This window comes from Papaver somniferum, chromosome 5 (genome assembly GCF_003573695.1).
Source record: "Papaver somniferum cultivar HN1 chromosome 5, ASM357369v1, whole genome shotgun sequence".
NCBI classification, from domain to species: domain Eukaryota; kingdom Viridiplantae; phylum Streptophyta; class Magnoliopsida; order Ranunculales; family Papaveraceae; genus Papaver; species Papaver somniferum.
The window spans coordinates 171,200,858-171,219,347 of record NC_039362.1 but is presented as its reverse complement, the minus strand read 5'-3'; the positions used below and the strand labels follow the sequence as shown (position 1 = coordinate 171,219,347).

Sequence of the window (18,490 nt, the reverse complement as noted above, 5' to 3'; positions counted from 1 at the left end):
AAAAACGTGAGTTTCACGTTAAAATATATTTTGTAAAATCAATGTTTTGATTTTGAAAAGAATAATAATTTGATGAAATATAGACTTTAAAAATAAAAATTTGGGACAATGTTCTTCATCTTGTTAATCTTCTTCATTTCACCAAACTTCCCATCAATGCGCTCATAAACAAAGTTTCCTTTGTTTGTCTTCTTCTTTGGCTTCATTTGTTTTGCATTGATTTCTTTCACTACACCAAAAACATCCTATTTGGGACGCATATAGGCGTTGCAATGAATTGTACCAACGCATATATCTGTTGGAAATCTGGCGTAGCAAATTTGTGTGCAACGAGAAAATCTGTTGGGAAAATTAATTTTCCCAACGAATAAAAATGTTGGTCAACCGGCTTACAAACGGATTCCTTAATTTGTGCAACGGCTAAAATAATTTAGGCAACGTATTACTCTAATTTGAGCAACACTTATTTAAAACCCATTTACAGTTTAAAGAAAATATTCCGACGATAATTCCTGGTAAAATAAATAAATTCCGATGATAATTCCGGCAAATTTCTGCACCTTCATATACCATTGTACAAGACAGAATTATAACCAAAGTTGATACATAAGCCTCATAGTTTATTGAGGAAACCAAAGTGTTGACACTTCAATTCAATTTAATGGCTCAGAACATATGAAATAAAAAAAAATCGCAACAGAACACTTACTTCGTAAAAAATGTTAATCTAAAATTTAAGTTGAGGCCTGAAATGAGGTAGAAGTTGAAGTTAATGGTAAAATTCAATGTGTTAATGGCAGATCAATCAGAATCTGAGGGTACTATTGGCACCTTATATGGAAACATGACCCGCAATTGCCTTCCATAATGGCTGGGCATCTCCTCATCGACTGCGTACATCTGAACAAGAATAAAAGAGAAACAAGCTCTGTTAATTACGGCGACGAACATGGTAATTACTAAATGTTCAGATTCCTAGAGTAATGAAGTAGTGGTGGTCATCTACATAGTTAACAAGAAGAAAATCATAAAGATGAATAATTAACTATAGTAGCTTTAGTGAGAAAACACAATTAACGTGCAAAAAAATTTCACCCAACCTACAAGCATCCACAGAAATAATTGTATTTAAGATATAAAAACACATCAAGAAAAAGAACATACTTGCTAGAGTGCAAGCATGATCTGTGAATTCTGGATTTCTCAGTAGAACACTGAGAAGTTAAGAGCAAGTCTAAGCTTTATTGGGTTAGTGGGACTCAATTTATCCAAAGCAATACATTAGCAGAGACCAAGATCAATACCAAATTAAAAAAGACAGGCAGATCCTACTTTACATACAGTTTTTAAGAAAGTTTTAAAGATGTTTCTTCACCTGAGTAGACTTGTAAGCCCACAACGTACTCTCAGCAGCTTCTGTCCTGTCACTACCAGATTTCATCTCAGCCAAATAAATACCTACGATAACCAAGAATAGCCAATTAGGTGTCTTTGATGCGAGCTCACAGCAAGGCCTATAACAAAATACAGATATGTTATGCATTGTCCTCAATAATTATGACAAAAGAACTAACCCCTAACTTGCTCGATATGTCCTGTTAACGTGAGCTTTAGCCTTCCAGATCCTAGGTCCCATATCTAGTTAAAAAGAAACAATCAAAAAACAAGGATCAGAGGACACAAATACAGGAGTATGTTTTCTGCTACAAACGAGTTAGTTAAGAAATTTATATAAAAAATATATTGAAAGGTGGCTTAACCCTAAAAGTAACTAAAGAAAGATTGGATATTGTTCAGAAGCATACAATAAACTTTTCTGAATCACCAGCCACATAAATGTAGCATTTAGGAAGATAGATGTGTTCCAAAAACCTTTATTGTATGATCTGCAGAGCCGGTACAAAACCACGAATTGCTAGGGTCAAATGCAATAGATCTCACCCACCCCAAATGACCACTTATGACCTAAAAAAAGTAAAACAAATGATATTAGTTAGCTACAGTTCCATTATAGAAATACTGCAGATTGAAGTTCAACGGAATCTTCGGAGAAAATTGACAATTATGGTAATTTCACTAATTTGCAATTAGCAAAGAATAATAACTCATACTTAGTTTATGACTGTGTATGCTGGTCAATATAAAATTAACGTGTTGTTTTTTAAGACAAGTAAACATAGAAGTTATGCCAGACTTACTCTGTAATTCCTCCATGGAGCATGCAATTCTGGACGTGGCCATTTGCTAGGGATCCTTTCCATGAGGGCGGAAGTAGATTGATTCCTAGTCAAAACAAAAACCCAGCGGTTAAACAGATAAGCAAAAAGCCTGCAAGCAAGACGAGTGCCAAGGGTGTCTAATGAAGCATGCGAAGTCATAAAATAAGCACCTTTCTGATGAGCCTGGAGCAGACATGAGTGCTCCTGATGTGTTTCTAGATGGAACACCTGTTTGGTTTCTGCATAACATAGAACCTATAAGCATTTCCACGGAAGAAGACATACCTTCACAAATAATTTAGTGCACTCATAAGCACATTCATATGTCGAACTAGACCCACAAAGTACAGGAACAACCAGATGCATACTAAACTGAAAGAACTAAAGATTGATCAATAGTAACCTTGACTACCTTAGCTATTGAATCTCTCTTCTTTGCATTGCTCTGAATTTTTCTGCTGGCATAATCCTCTATATGTTTCAACTAGAACATTCCGATAAAGTGGATATTCTCCCCACATTGGAATTTCTCCCCACACTGGAAATTCTAAGGAAAGTTCTATATGACTAATGTTTTTGTTTCGGTCAGATATGGCTAATGTTAAGTAAAGTAAGACTCCAGCTTTAGAATAGTATCCTAAACAGCTCTAGTATTTTACCCATATGATTAGTATCCTAAACATCTCTTATGTTCTCCTTTACGAACAGAATTCTAAATCTAAGACGACCTATAACAATGGATATCCAACTTAACGGACTGAAATAACAAGCAAAAGGAACTTACATCCATGCTTGCAAAGTAGGGGCCAATACATAAAGCATCAATATCTGAATCAGAGCCATTAATTCATCGAGGTTGCAGGATTCTAAAGAGTCGTCTATGGTAAGAATCCAAACCGTCGTTGCATTGAGAAGAACTGGAGTGTTCTAACAGATGTGAATAGCATGTCTTAAGATATCCTATTCAGATTGAAACTATTGGAAGCACTAAAATATGAGACAGTATCAAAACTGTACAAAGGGAAAGACACATACCAAGTTGTTTCAAGAAGCATCTTTCTTTGCGAACTATAGGACCAGTTTCCATCCAGCACGATATCATTTGTTTCCAGACTTTTTGTAAACATATGGGTACTCCTTACTCATGCTTTAAAATTAGATCATACTTCCGCTTGTCATACCTAAAAAGAAACATTTTCGTTCAGAATAAGGCAAGTGTCATTGTCGATCATGAAATGCCACATTGCAGTATGTATTGCAGCTGGGGGATCCTATCAGGGAGGCGCTGAACTATTTGCTTCATTATTTAGCTAAGAAATCTGCATAAACGTTAGCTCCCCCTATATGTGAAAACCAAAAATTTAAAAAAAGCAAGTTCTCGAAAGTCGTTGCTCATAAACCCTTTAACCTGGTTATCCATTTCCCCAACGAATATTTTTGATAGTGGCTTGCTGTAGAGGTGTGCAAGAGCGATTGAATCTTATTGGTTGAGACACCACCAGTCCCTCTTCAGTGGTACACAAGCCTCCCATATTCTTGCAAAATCCACATGATGTTGCTGCCTTGGGATACCATATTTCGTAAGCATCTTCTAAAGAAACATCCTGGTAGCTGTTACCATTTCAGAGGATATTGCGACTCATATGAATGGCCATAGGAACTGAACAAATCAAAGCAATTACGGGGGGATTAAGATTCAAGCTGTCTAGCTGCCCATTACCTGAAAATCATGTCTAGCTAAGAAAACATACATTCTATACATTGATAATTCTATTTCTTGGATGCAGTTCATTAAACTTCCAGTTGAATTCAAAATAAATCCTATGATTCCTATGAACTCCTACATACAAAGGATTATGCCTACATTTGATTTACAGGTGAAATAGCAAATACATAACACAATTACTTTGAGGCATTTCAACAAACATTTACCCTGCCTGATTTTTCTCTATTCTTTTTCTTCTTTATCTGATAACAAGAAATAAACCACAGACATGTAAATGATGGACTAAACTGCTCGCCTTGGTGGACTAAATTGACGAGCATGGTGGACTAAACTGATAAAAAAAAAAACGGACAAAGGCAAATTCATAACATGGTGAGGTTTTGTAAGAAAAAGGACTAAACTGATTTTTCTCTACAGCCAGCAGGTTTACTCAACCTGTGCTTCTGCACCTGCTAAAAACTATGGACCCTCAGAAAACTTCTACTGATTCAACACCTAAATCCTACAAATTTCTACTGATTCAAAGTAGGAGCAACCTTAGTCAGACTAGAACCTGACCGCTTGCTTCAAAATTTAACACTGAGAGCAAATTCATTCACTTTTACAAGAGACTTTACATAAAACCAACTTCAACAAACCATTAAATTAAAAGCAAAACACACCCAGGCCTTAAAATTTTACATAATACAAAAAAAAAAAAAAAAATCTATACAGCAAGACTCCAAAGTAAAACCCCTAACTCCAAACAACTACAAAAATACATTCACCTGAAATCTAAATACACCCCATGCTTTAAAATTACATTAAGTAAAAAAAGAACACCAAAAGCTATACATGCAGTAAGACTCAACTTCCCAGAGTTAGGCCAAACAATATCTCAAAAGATAACCAACAAAATCAAAATTAAACAACACTAGTAGTAGTAGATAATAGTTTATACCTGATGATAATCAACAAACCCATCAGCTATTAAATGAATTGATTTTGGTTTTTAGGAACAAAATTGATTTTCTAGGTTTAGGAATTTTTTAAAATATTAGAGAATAGATCGAGTTTTCTGATTACGAATGAAAGATTTTGATTTGGTTAGTAAAGCTAAAGAGATCTCTGGGTTTTGATTAGAAAAAAATTGGGTTTGATTCGTTTTTTTTTTTCCGGAAGAAAAACTCTCTGAGATGATAACGAAAATATTTTGTGAAAACAAGAGAGACCGAAGGAAAGAATATTTGGTGAACTATATTTGAGATTTTCTAAAAAAGAAAGATAATACTAATAAAAAAGAATATCCGAGATTAAAAAGACAGACTACTAAAAGCCCAGAGAAATATATGATATTACAAGAATGCCATTGATGTACAACTTTTTTATACGTTTTACAGACGTTGGTCAATTAATTTTATTTAATAAACCAACCAATATAACTTATTTTGTGCAACGTATTTTTAGGTGCGCAACGGATATTGGCGTTGCGTCATTGTGCAACGTCAATATCTGTTGCACAACCCAAAATTGATATGTCGCAAAAAGTTTTTTTTTGGCTAAATTTTTTTTTTTTTTGCAAAAAGAAGGATATGGTGTAGTGTTTCCTTAGAACTTTTCTTTGCCTTTTCTAAGTTTCATTTTTGACTTGGTTAATATCCAACTCTTGAAAACTTCTTTGCTTTTTACCTATTTCTTTATAAATATCACATATCTTCTTAACGACACCTTCAAGCACTACTCTAGAAAAATCAAGTTGGGTTGCCAAATCAAGTTGGGTTTGAAATTGTCCCATTTGGAAAATTTGAAAAAATAAATTAGATTGAGAAAGAGATAAATAGACAAATTAGATCGAGAAAGAGAGAAATAGAGAATTTTTTTTTACACAAAACTTTTGGGGTAAGTTTTGAGTTTGAAAATTATATATTTATAGGCTATAAAGAAACAACAGTTGGCGCTAGATTCAATATCGAACAATATTCATGGCAGCACTGGCGATAAAGACTTTATCGTTGACGATATTATCAATATCGTTCGCTAGAAATTCTGTCGTTCAATGGTTTTTCCATAATAGTACAACTCGTTTGGCATGCCACCTGGTATGTCAAACAGATATTTTTTTATTTGGCATATGCATAGGAATAGGACTAAGATCAAGACCGTTGTTCAGCATGGACAATATTTTGAATCCTTATATTTGTATGCTAATAATCATGAAAAAAAGAAACTACTGACAAGTGTACTTTGCCTTATCTTCTCAAGACATGTTCTCTATCTTGCATTGGAAAAAGGATCCCTGGTTCTATTACTGTCTTGGGGTCACAATATGATTCTTGCATTTGCACTTCTCTCCTCCACATGTACGTGGAATGTGGATCGATATGTTCTAGAAGGAGATAGCAAAGGGTAATAAATGCTTCAAAATGGAAATCTTGGAGCAGTTAAATGACCAATGCAACTCACTTTATCTTATTAATAATTTTAGCAATCGGAAATGTTCTTTTGTTTATCGTGAGGGTAATAATGTTGTAGACACTATAACTAAGAAGTCTTTATTTTTCTCTAGAGTATAAGAATGGCAACTTTACATGCCATCTTGGCGAAGCTCAGTAGTTTCAGCTGATGAAAACTATTCGGCATTGCCTAAGTTTAATAAAAAAAAAAATCCATAGTAAAAAAAGAGAGATCTGTAAAGATATTGAAAGAATTCTAGAGACTTGTGAAATATCTTGATAGTCAATAGAGAGTTTCTAAAAGTCTTCATAATTCTCTGTTATTGGATTTGGAATTTTGAAATCAATGACTTATGGTTTTGAGAGACTTGTAGAGACTTTGAGAGACTTTTTTCTTTCAAGATTAAATATCAAAATATTAAAAAAAATAAATACTCAAATAAGATGCAATTAAACTCTTAAAAAGTGAAAAAAATATTTTCTTCCCAAACCTAATAAGTTCACTAGAAATACAAATCCTTTATATTCGCCTCCTTTTGATTTTATTGGCAAAATGGTTACAATTTCTATTAACCATGCATGTATAAATACATTTTCATTGACTTATTTATATATTCATTTTGTAAAATAAATAAATATATTGTTCATATATGTTTTTTTTTTTTTTGTATTTATGAATCACCATAATTCTTTGAAAATCATTCAGAGAGTCTCCCAAATCTTCAAACTCATAGAGAGTTACCTAAAATACCTTGCATAAAAAGTCTCTCAATATCTCTACTAATCTAAGTTTACTAACATCCAGTGTGAACAACATCTACTTCAAGAGCTTATAAATGTTGAAGTTTTTGGATCTAAAGAATTATTGTTTCCCTATCTGCATGGAGCAATTCATGTTGTTCCTTTAGTTTGTCCCTCTGGACTTGATGATCATGAAATTTGTTTCTTTAGATCAACCTATTCATTTTCTCTCCTTCTCTGTCCAATAAAGGTATGAAGGGGGAGTTCTAGCTTTCACTTTTTGATTGTCATTGCTTAGTGTTCAATGTTATTGTATTTTCCATTGAGTTTTAACATTTCTTTAGAGTTTCACTGAATCACGTATAAGTGCGGATTTGTTAATTTTAACTTATATTTTTATCAATGGATTTGTTAGTTCTTTAAAGTGAATTTCTGGTGCTGTAGGTCATAACTTTCTACTGTTTCTTTTCTCACTTTTATTTCTTGTTGTTTATTGCTTATCGACTATTTTCCAATAAAAAAATGTTAAATTGTATTTAGATATGTTGATTATCAATCGGATCTTCTTATATGTGTAGACTCGTCAAACATAGCAATTAGTAAATTTCTCATTGATCCATGCCAATCATTTGTTTATCATAGAAAATAACACGAAAATAATATATAAGTATATATAGGGTCTGAGATACATTTGACTTAATTATCTAGATTATGTGAAGATTTTCTTAAAAATTTGAGAAGAAATACAGTTAATATAAAAGTAAATGGAAAAATTATTGAAGTAGCAACACTTGTAAATTTTTAGATCCATATGCATGACTTTCTTTGTACGTGTTTTTCTTTTTTTTTGGTCTCATCTAATTTATCTTTTTAGTCAGCTATATCATTTAATTTATTACTCCAGATAATTTTATTTCATCTTTTATACAAACTCAAATATGTTCGATACATTTTTTAAAAACAATATCTTATTGGCATTTCTTTTTGCTTAAGCAAAATTATATTGCTTTAATAAATATACAATCCATATATCCATTTATTTTATTTTCCTTTGTTGTCTTTCAACTGAAAGCTTTTCAAATATCTTCTTAAGTATTTTGATCTCGTCGTGTATGTTTATCTATCTGTTAACAAACAGTGAAGATAACATAGATTCTTGAACAATAAACACAGTGTGAAGAATATGCCATTTCTAATTATCAATCTTCAGTTCCTATAATTCTGATCTATACAATTTCTTTAATGATTAAGGATTTTCGCCCAAAACAACTTCTTTTACTTTTATTTTCTTTGAAAGATCCGGACAAAGAAAACGAGAGGATGATAATGTGATGCCATTAATTACCTTCAAACTTCATCGTCAAAAGAAAATAAGGTTACGGCAAATGGTATCACAATTACCCAACTTTCCTCACATTACTTAATGAATAATGATGATAGATGACACATATTTTTCTTTACAGATTATGTCAGACTAGAAGAGAGTCAATGAGATACATATACAATCGAAAGAAGTAGTTTCAACTTCGGCGTTTCACTAGTTCCTCCGTTCAGCATATTCCTCTTCACTGTAATAGTGCAAGGCAACCGAGCCCCGTCTTACTGGAGTCTGCCTTTTCTCTGTTCGGTTCTCAAAATAATATCAACATTTTATGTATATATTTTTTTTTTTGCAAATAGGAATTTAATTAAAAGACTAAATTAGGGAGTTGGTAACTTTTAAAACATGACTAGTAGAGCCATCTAATGTGGACTGACCATACTCTTTCCTAGCATTGGATTTATCTACTGATAGAGCTGTTTCAATACAAGAAGGTGGGATGTAATCCCAATTTAAATTACATCTGAAATGTTTTGCCTCCTTAGCTAAAATATTTGCCACATTGTTTGTTGTTCTGTGAGCAAAATTAAACCTAGAAAATTAGAATAAAAATTGACTTTTTTTTTGACTTCCTCCATTATCGCTTGGTTCTGCCAAGATATGTCTCAATGTTCCCGTTAGATACTCCAAAAGATTTATGCAATCTCCTTCAATGTAGAAATTGTTGAAGTTGTGTTCCTTAGCCCATTTAGCTGCCTGCAGTCCTAATGCTTCTACTTCTTCCGGGAATGTTGCATTGCAAGGTCCTGTTCTTTCCTGTTCGAATTCACCTGTAACCCTTCATGTACATTATATTTCATTTTGGACATACCTGTACAAGCTAAAACTAAAATTCCGGGCCGTCCTGCCCGTTAGTTATATGGGTCCGGATTATTTGGCATTAGGCCCATTAACACCAGTTCACTTCTTTATTCTGTTTCTTGAATTTTCCCTTTCATACTGCAATGACATACATTCACCTCCGGAAGATGACATGCATTTCTATGTATCATCATTGTCGTCGTCTTCAATCATCTTCTCTCGTAAATTTTCAACGTCAGTAACTTCTAAGATTAAGACCCTTGTTCAGCATGGTCAATATTTCGAAGCTTTACATTTGTATGCTAATAATCATGAAAAACAAACTACCGACAAGTTCACTTTCCCTTCTCTTCTCAAGGCATGTGCTTCTCTTTCGCAACTGAACATTGGAAGAAATATCCATGGATCTATTACTGTCTTGGGATTACAGTATGATCCGTATATATCCACTTCTCTCATCAACATGTACATCAAATGTGGCTCGATCGGTTATGCATCACTCGTGTTTGATAAAATTACTGAAAGCGAAGATAATGTACATGATGTTACTTTATGGAACTCGATAATCGATGGTTACTTTCGATATGGGTGTACCAGTAATGGGTTTGTTCAGTTTCGTCGAATGCAGTCATTGGGTGTTAAGCCAGATGCATACTCCATCAGTATCGTTCTGCGGATGGATAATTCTGATTTGTTGCGAGGTAAGGAAATTCATGGGTATCTTTTGAGAAACATATATCATCATGACCATTTCTTGGATACTGCACTCATTGATATGTATGTTAAATGTGGTCGAATCATGGAAGCGCGGAAGATATTTGATAACTTAGTAAATAAGAGCAACTCTGTAACATGGAACACCATTATGAGCGGTTTTCACAGGAATGGACTTTGGGATAAGAGCTTGGAGTATTTTGTGCTCATGAAAAATAGTGGTTGCTGCAAACTTGAGAGTTCGACATTTTCGATTGTTTTGACAGCTTGTTCAGATGGAGAAGATGTGGTTTTTGGGAGTGGAGTTCATTGTGATCTGATAAAGTTGGGGTTTGAGAAAGACCCATATGTGTCTACTTCACTATTAACCTTGTATTCAAAGAACGGGTTAGTGAAAGATGCCCAGACAGTTTTTGATCAGAATTTAACAGTTAAAGGAATTGAGCTGTGGAATGCGATGATCTCTGCTTACGTCTGCAACGGTTATGTTTATAAAGCCTTGGCCATTTATCTAAGGATGAGGTTAAGTGGTTTGAAATGCGACACTTTTACATTAACAAATGTCTTATCAGGATGTAGTTTGGTTTTACGACATGATATTGGCAGGATAGTTCATGGAGACTTGATCAAAAGACCATTACAGAATGATACTGCTGTTCAGAGTTCTCTGTTGACAATGTACGCCAAATGTGGAACCATAGAGGACGCTAATTTGGTTTTTCGTGCAATCGAGGAAAAGGATGTGATTACTTGGGGCTCCATGGCATCTGGTTTCAGCCAAAATAAGAAGTTTTTGGAGGCTTTGAGTTTGTTCAAAGAGATCAAAGCCAAAGGTATGACACCAGACTCGACTATCGTGGCAAGCGTAGTCATTGCTTGTGCTGGTCTACTGAATATAGATTTGGGATGTGCAATCCATGGGTACATCACCAAGAACGGCACTGGTTGTGATGTGTTTGTAGTTAGCTCTCTCGTAGATATGTACGGTAAATTCGGGTTGCCAGAGATGGCTGGAAGCATTTTTACTGACATGCCAGAGAAAAACTTGGTGGCTTGGAATTCGATGATCTCCTGCTACAACAGAAATAACCTTCCTGAATTGTCCATTAATCTTTTCCCTCAGATTATGCAGCACGGACTGATGCCAGATTCTGTTTCCATCACAAATTTACTAGTTTCAGTTTCCTCACTGGCTGCATTGCAGAAAGGTAAAACTGTTCATGCGTATTTAATGAGACTCGAGATTCAGTCAGATGTTCAGGTGGAAAACGCATTTCTGGACATGTACATTAAGTGTGGAAGCTTAAAATGTGCACAGTTCATCTTCGAAAACATGAGAGACAGAAGTCTAGTAACATGGAATTCAATGATCTCTGGCTATGGATCCCATGGAGATTGTTTAAAAGCTCTCAAACTCTTCGATGAGATGAAAGGATCCGGAGTTGTTCCTGACGATATAACTTTTCTTGTCTTGATCTCATCTTGTAGTCATTCAGGATTGATTGATGAAGGCCAAAGATTATTCCAGTCCATGAAGCGAGATTACGGGATTGAGCCCAAAATGGAGCATTATGTAAACATGGTCAGTCTTTTAGGACGTGGTGGTCGTTTGGATGAAGCTTACCAGTTCATTCAGACCATGCCTATTGAACCTGAGTATGGTGTTTGGTTGAGTCTGCTGTGTGCATGTCGAACTCATTGTAACATAGAACTTGGAGAATTAGCGGCGAATGAGTTATTGAAGTTGGATCCTGATAGAGGGAGCAATTACGCTCAGTTGTTAAATTTATACGGAGATGGAGAGCTGTGGGACAAGGCAGCCAACCTGAGGATGAGAATGAAGGAGAAAGGGTTGAGAAAGAACCCAGGGTGCAGTTGGATCGAGATTAAAGAGAAAGTAGATGTGTTCCACTCGGGGGATTCATCTTCGCGGTGGACATCAGAGATATATGAGATATTGTCAGATCTCAGTAGAAGCATGGAAGAGGACAACTCTTCAGAGGAGAATGGACTTCAGCTTTGTGTTTAAAACATCAGAATATCAATACAGAATCGGGTGTAGTTCATGTTCACAGCTAAATACTGACACTACCATCATTTTTTTTTTTTGTGTGGATCTGACTCACTTAGGTCCTTTTTTAGACTGAGATCTGACTCAGACTCAAAAATATATGAGAGTGGCATTTTGCTACCTGACTCAAAATGGGTCCGAGTCAGGTAGCGAGTCAGATCTGACCCAATAAAAAGCGAATTGTCTGACTCGTGACTCGCGTCGAGTCAGTAATTAACTCAGATCTAGACATCGAGTCAGATGCAGACAACCATGCTGCAACAACAAAAGTAACTAAACACAGGTGCTCAAAGCCTCAAACTAATCAACAGTTATCTCCTGTTATCCTTCACCACTTCTCAGCTTAACCTTCACTGCATATTTAACCCGTGTCAACACAATTAAACTCAGCAATGCTGAAATCAAAGACGCGATATGGGTTCTTTCTTTGTGTTTACCTGACCGAGAAATGGATACTCTACAAACCCAACAACTGGGTCTGGGGTACTAATAATTTTAGCATATTGGAGAAGATCTTGATCCTCCTCGAATACAGCCATGTCTTCCTTTTCTAAACTCACCCATGCTTCTATACCTGTACCACATTTCGTGCCAACCAGAGAAACAGAGTTTTTATATTCTGAAAATGTATTCAAGGCAAACCATAGTGGTTTTCCCCACCCAAAACCAAGCTCATAAAATGGATATCTAAATAAACTACTTATCCAACAAATATGAACCTTCTCAGCTGGCTTATTAAACCATCTAGCTTGTCGACGAACCCCAGAGTATCCTCATCGTTGCCAACTATCGTCGACTCTGCTGCTGCTGCTGCTGCTGCTGCTGCTGCTGTGATAATATTTCCGAATGATTCATTTGGCAATGGTGGGTTAAGCTTTGTCCGCAAATTCACAGCAAAGTTTGCTTTAGATCTCATGATGGGTTTTGTTGAGGAAAGTTCGTATTCGGGGGTTACTTTCACTCTATTTGCCTCCATGAATGACTTCCATACCAAAGCAGCTATTGCCTCAGTACGAGTTGGATATTTTGACAACATATTACTACTTCTTGACTCAGCAATCCGCGCACGAAGGGAAGTGATCTTGGAAGCATTAAACAGGAACAGTTTCGTTACGACGTTTTCTCCTCTGATGGAATCATACGACTCGAGTGATGATACTGGAACTCCAGCTGGTAGTGCAGGGAAGATAGCCGCTGAATCAAAAGTTGGATACAGGACTTCTTGATCGACTGCTGCACGAGCAGTGACAGCCCAGCTACCGCTGAAGATCCATCAATTATCTTGTGTGATACACATATACTGATTGCGATTCCACCACAATCAAACAAATTGACTTGAACTGCCATTTGCGCTTGTTTAGCTACATTTTCATCTATAATGTATGACGGGTGAAGTTGATGAACTACGTCGACACTCATAAACTCAGACATTACAGCATGAACTTTTGCTTCTATATAGTCTATGCCTTCGTCATTGCACTCGATTGAGATGTTATCTTTTAATCTACCCGCCATTGGGTAGAATCGTGCCAGGGTTTCCGATAACGATTTCTTCAGTATATTGGTTTTACTACTATAATCATTATTATCAGGTTCGTGAACACCATTAGCCGGAAAGAATATAACTACGGGATTGTAAACTGGTAGAAGAAGTTGATCAATAAGTGAAAGCTTGAAATCTAAGATGGGGTGGTGTTGGTGTTGAAGGTTTAATGATCTCTTTTGATATAACCTGGACCTTCATTTTCAAAATTTTCTGATGCTTTTCTTTCAAATGATTTGCTGATGATCATTTATAGTTTAACAATTTATAAATGGTTTAGAAAATTATAATTTTTAAAATGGGTTGGCAGTTGGAGTAAGGTTGGCTTGGCGAAGAGAGCAGCTTTAGATTCTGCCTACATGAGTTATTTTTATGATTCGAATATAATTAACGATGGTTGTCTGAGTCTCCACTAACTGTTCTCAAGAACCATCTGGTATAGTCAGTACTCAGTGCCGGCTGCTTTTGAAACCCTAGTGTAGTTTCCTATGCTAATAATTAAAGAAAATCTAGTACAAGTTAGTTTGGTTTTCATTTGTTTCATCTTTATGGATTGAAAGAAACCTTCCATCAACATAGAACCAAATAATTCTCCACAAAATAATTGTTTTGAGTTGTTTATTTTTGGTTGTCTACAAAGAATTTTGGTTCTTTAAGAATGACTGGTTAGCTTCATTTTAATATATAGTGATGAATCTCAAATTACATGGACAATCAAAAAAATCTTAAATTAGAGATTGATTAGTATTTTTGTTTTAAATGTATTAGATAGTCGTCACTGTAATAGACGACTACCAAACGTTAAACATATTAGATTAGGTTTTTTTTATTAGTTAATATATTTAATCGGTACGAGGACAAAGCATTAAAAGGATGTTGTGTTTACTACCTACTTGCTTATAAAAAAAAAGGTTATTTGGTCTACCGTAAATGGCTAACACATTAGAGCAAAGACAGCAGGATGTGCAAATGAGTAGATTTGCTTGAAATGGGAACTAGTTGTCAATTTCTTTTAATCGGCAATGAAAAGTAGTTGTCAATCCAGCTTGAAGTGAAAACTGATAATTTTCTTGTTTTTGGTGAATAAAAATTTATTACAATAACATTCCAAGGTAAAATTCCATCAAAAAGGAATAAAACAAACATTTCAAGTTAAAAGCACCCAAGAGGCCAAGGCCATCTGACATTTCTATTCAGTAAAGCTAGTACATTACAAGATTACACAACTAGCAATAATCAACTCAGATATGTTGAAATCAAAGACGCGACAAGGCCGGTTCTTCCAGTGTGTTTCCATGACGGAGAAATGGGGTATACAGTGTAGCATATTGGAGAATATCTTGATCTTTTTCGAATATGACCATGTCTTCCTCTTCTAAACTCACCCATGCTTCTATACCTGCACCACATTTCGCGTCCACCAGAAAAAGAGAGTTCTTGAATTCTGAAAATGTATTCAAGACAAACCATGATGGCTTTCCCCACCCAAAGTCAGTCTCATATAATGGAAGACTATATAAACTACTTATCCAACAAATTTGAACCTTCTCAGCATTTTCGCCATTTGAATGATGAGAGGCTTCTTCAAGTGCTTTTATGAACTCAACATCACCCTCTTGGAATTTCCCTATGTATTCATCGTCGATCATACTTACCCCTAATCTCAGCTGGCTTATCAAACCATCTAACGTCTCACTGAACCCTGGAGGATTCTCATTGTAGACGATTATCGTTGACTCTGTAGTTACCAAAGTATAAGCCGACACGCGGCCATAGGAAGGCGCGGGAATCTGGTGAAAATATCTTACTTCAAGCCCCGAGATTCGTCGTCAGGGACTTGTCAAATCAAGTCAGAATTATCCTTATCCGCATGGCAGCGAAGTAAAGATGGGGACGAGGTAACTCACCAAAGGGGGAGTAGAGCGCGAGAAGAATCAGATGTCCGTTGCGAAATAACCACGAAATAATGTGACTTAGCTTGGAAGAAAAGCTACCCCCACGAAGTAGATGAATTATCGAGCAAGAATGGGACAGGTGTCCCAACAAGACCACGTGAATTCAACGAAAGTTGGGGAAAAACTTTATGGAATATGCTCCAGGCGAAGCATAAAGTAACCTCGGCGAGATGATATGAGTTGTATACCACTAGGGTTGCTTAGGCCTATAAATAGAGACCTTTGGACAATGTAAAGGAGAGATCTTTCGGAAGGGAGAGGTCTAGAATAGGAGAGAGAAAGAGTTAGGGTTTCCTTGTAATTCATAGGCTTGGAAAGGAATTAGGGTTTCCTAGAACCACGAGTGTAACTTGTATTTCTCTTGAGATTAATAAATAAATTTAAGTTCTTGTGTTATCATGTGTTAGACCTTATTCACTTTCCATTTGGGTGTGTTGCTGGATTTCCAGTAATCACAGACTCTGCTAATGCATCCGTGATGATATTGTCAAATGATACATGTGGCAACGGTGGGTTTAACCATGGTCGTAAATTCAGAACGAAGTTTGCTTTAGATCTTATTATGATGGGTTTTGTTGATGAAGAACGGGTTACTTTCACTCTACTTGTCTCCATGAAGGACTTCCATACCAAAGCGGATATTGCCTCACTTCGCGTCGAATATTTTGACAACACGTTACTGCTCCTTGACGCAGAAATCCGTGCACGAACGGCACTGATCTTGGAAGCATTAAATAGGAACAACTTCGTAACCACATTTTCCTCTCGGATGGAATCATTCGATTCAAGTGATGATACTTGGACTTCTGGTGGTAGTGCCGGGAAGATAGCTGCTGAATCAAAAGTTGGATACACGATTTCTTGGTTGAGTGCTACATGAGCAGTGGCAACCCAGCTGTTTATAAATGTTATCACCATACATCCATCAGCTATCTTATGTGATAAACATATACTGATTGCAATTCCACCCCATGCAAACAACTTGACTTGAACCGCTAATTGGGCTTCTTTAGCGACAACGTCTACCGTAATGTGTAACGGGTGAATTTGGTGAACTACATCAACACTCATAAAATCATACATTACAGCATTAACTTTTGCTTCGATATAGTCAACGCTTTCGTCATTACACTCAATTGAGATGTTATCTCCCATTCGACCCGCAATTGGGTAGAATCGTGTCAGGGTTTCTGGTAATGATTTTTTAAGTATATTAGCTTTACTCCTTTGATTATTATGTCCATCGTTAGCTGGGTAGAATATAACTATGGGAATGTAAAATGGAGGAAGAAGTTGATCAAGAAGTGAAAGCTTGAAATTTCTAAGATGTGGAGGTGTCGGGGTTGAAGGTTTAATGATCTCTTTTGATATAATTTGGACCTTCATTTTCGTTATATATGTAGAGGCAAAATATCGCATAGGTCTTTTGTTAGTGTGCGAGATGGATTCATTTCTTAGTGTGCGAGAATGTCGCACAAGATCCGAAAATAGGAGAAATATTAGTTGTACCCCACTATATGTGAGCTGTCATCCACTATGTAAATATCTATATAGACACTTTAGAGAGGACACATTAGTAGAGAGAGAAACATAATTTGTATTATTATTATCTTCTTCTTCTTCTTTCAAGAAACTAGAGCTCCAAATACTCATTAATGAAGTCCCAATTGTTATCCATATGTAATTCAATAATCATAGTGAAACCTAACCCCGTGGATGTAGATCACATTGATCGAACCACGTAAATCCTTGTGTCTCTCTTTACAATTTAGCATTTTAATCTTTATTTTGATTGTGAAATAGATTTAGATCTAGAATTTAATAATGGGGTGTGTTGTAGGATTTCCTGCAACTGCATTTTTGGCGCTAGAAACACGACCTGCTTGTGAGATTCGAGAAGATTCAAAGAAATTAGCAATTGTTGGTGATAAATTCAACTGGATTTGTGAGCTACAAGGGAAACTATGGAAGTTTTGGGCGAGATTTGGAAGAACAGAAGAAGAGTTGAATAAATATCCAAGAAATCCGACCAAACTACATCAACAATATGTTCAACAGGAGAAATATCTTCCACATATTTGTGATTCTGCGTACAATTGTCTAGATCTGGGAATTTTCAAGCAAAAATTTTAGAAAAAATTCATTACAAAATTAGATTGTTCATGCGAACAACTTGTGAAGCTGCGAAGAAGTAATCTGTTGAGATGAGCTACCAATTAACCGTGAAGAAAAGGTGGATTAAAAGCATCTTGGCAAAAAAGAGATATATGCGACGACAGCAACACGGGAAGAAGCGAAGAATAACCATTTTCATTGTGCTACAAGTGATTGGAAGATTTCTGCACGTGAGATGTAAAAGACAGAGGAAAAAATCAACGGACCCCAGCTGAAATCCTACAATGACCTTGTGATAGCATCGCTCAAGAGAAAAGACCAGAAAAGTATCATTTGACAAAATTTAGTGGAGAACTTTATCAGTAATATGAATTTAATTTGTTGCAAGCGAACAAGATAGCACATGAGGAATCACCATCAATAACTAGTGCGAAGAAAACACACGTGTAAACAAGAAATCAGATTTGGAAAAGATGAATAAAGTCTACGCAGGTTCACAACACGAAGAAATAAAACGTAACATCAAGGAAGAGGAATGGATAGTGCGATAAATTCGCACAGTAGAATTCGAGTTTGACACAGCGCGATAGCAGCTATTGGAATCAGATTCTTGCAGAGAAGAACTGTTCAAACCATAGAGCAAAGTTTTGTGAAACAAGAAATCTGCTAACTTCGTAGAGAAATCTTTGCAGCTGATAGATGAAAACTTAGAATAACATGCAACGTTAGAAAAGAAGTTGACAGGTGGAGGAGAGCATCGTTGTTGCGCGAAAGAACCCAGGCAGAGCTATA

At 35.9% G+C, this 18,490-nt stretch overlaps 3 protein-coding genes and 1 pseudogene across 5 annotated transcripts; 1 reads left to right on the top strand and 3 right to left on the bottom strand.

Annotated features, from left to right (window-relative positions):
• Positions 1-671: 671 nt before the first annotated feature.
• Positions 672-5,026, bottom strand: LOC113278128 (protein pleiotropic regulator PRL2-like). 3 transcript variants are annotated; one of them, XM_026527052.1, is made up of 9 exons: positions 4,886-5,026; positions 3,628-3,879; positions 3,255-3,400; positions 2,390-2,458; positions 2,199-2,283; positions 1,873-1,965; positions 1,575-1,638; positions 1,376-1,458; positions 672-900 (listed from the first exon to the last, which is right to left on the bottom strand). In XM_026527052.1, exons 4-9 carry the CDS (start codon positions 2,413-2,415, stop codon positions 802-804), a joined length of 450 nt encoding a protein of 149 aa, XP_026382837.1. In that variant the 5' UTR covers positions 2,416-2,458; positions 3,255-3,400; positions 3,628-3,879; positions 4,886-5,026; the 3' UTR covers positions 672-801. The 3 variants fall into 3 exon arrangements, with proteins under 3 accessions (XP_026382837.1, XP_026382836.1, XP_026382835.1); XM_026527051.1 differs by having other exon boundaries at positions 3,255-3,879; XM_026527050.1 differs by lacking the exons at positions 3,255-3,400; positions 3,628-3,879; positions 4,886-5,026 and adding an exon at positions 3,004-3,108.
• Positions 5,027-9,447: 4,421 nt separating this feature from the next.
• Positions 9,448-12,086, top strand: LOC113283640 (pentatricopeptide repeat-containing protein At2g40720). Its single transcript, XM_026532970.1, has one exon. The coding sequence runs from the start codon at positions 9,473-9,475 to the stop codon at positions 12,041-12,043; it is 2,571 nt and encodes an 856-aa protein (XP_026388755.1). The 5' UTR covers positions 9,448-9,472; the 3' UTR covers positions 12,044-12,086.
• Positions 12,087-12,221: 135 nt separating this feature from the next.
• LOC113280037 lies at positions 12,222-13,829 on the bottom strand (annotated as a pseudogene).
• Positions 13,830-14,884: 1,055 nt separating this feature from the next.
• LOC113280036 (salutaridinol 7-O-acetyltransferase-like) lies at positions 14,885-16,969 on the bottom strand. The gene is made up of 2 exons (XM_026528675.1): positions 16,189-16,969; positions 14,885-15,366 (listed from the first exon to the last, which is right to left on the bottom strand). Exons 1-2 carry the CDS (start codon positions 16,967-16,969, stop codon positions 14,885-14,887), a joined length of 1,263 nt encoding a protein of 420 aa, XP_026384460.1.
• Positions 16,970-18,490: the final 1,521 nt, after the last annotated feature.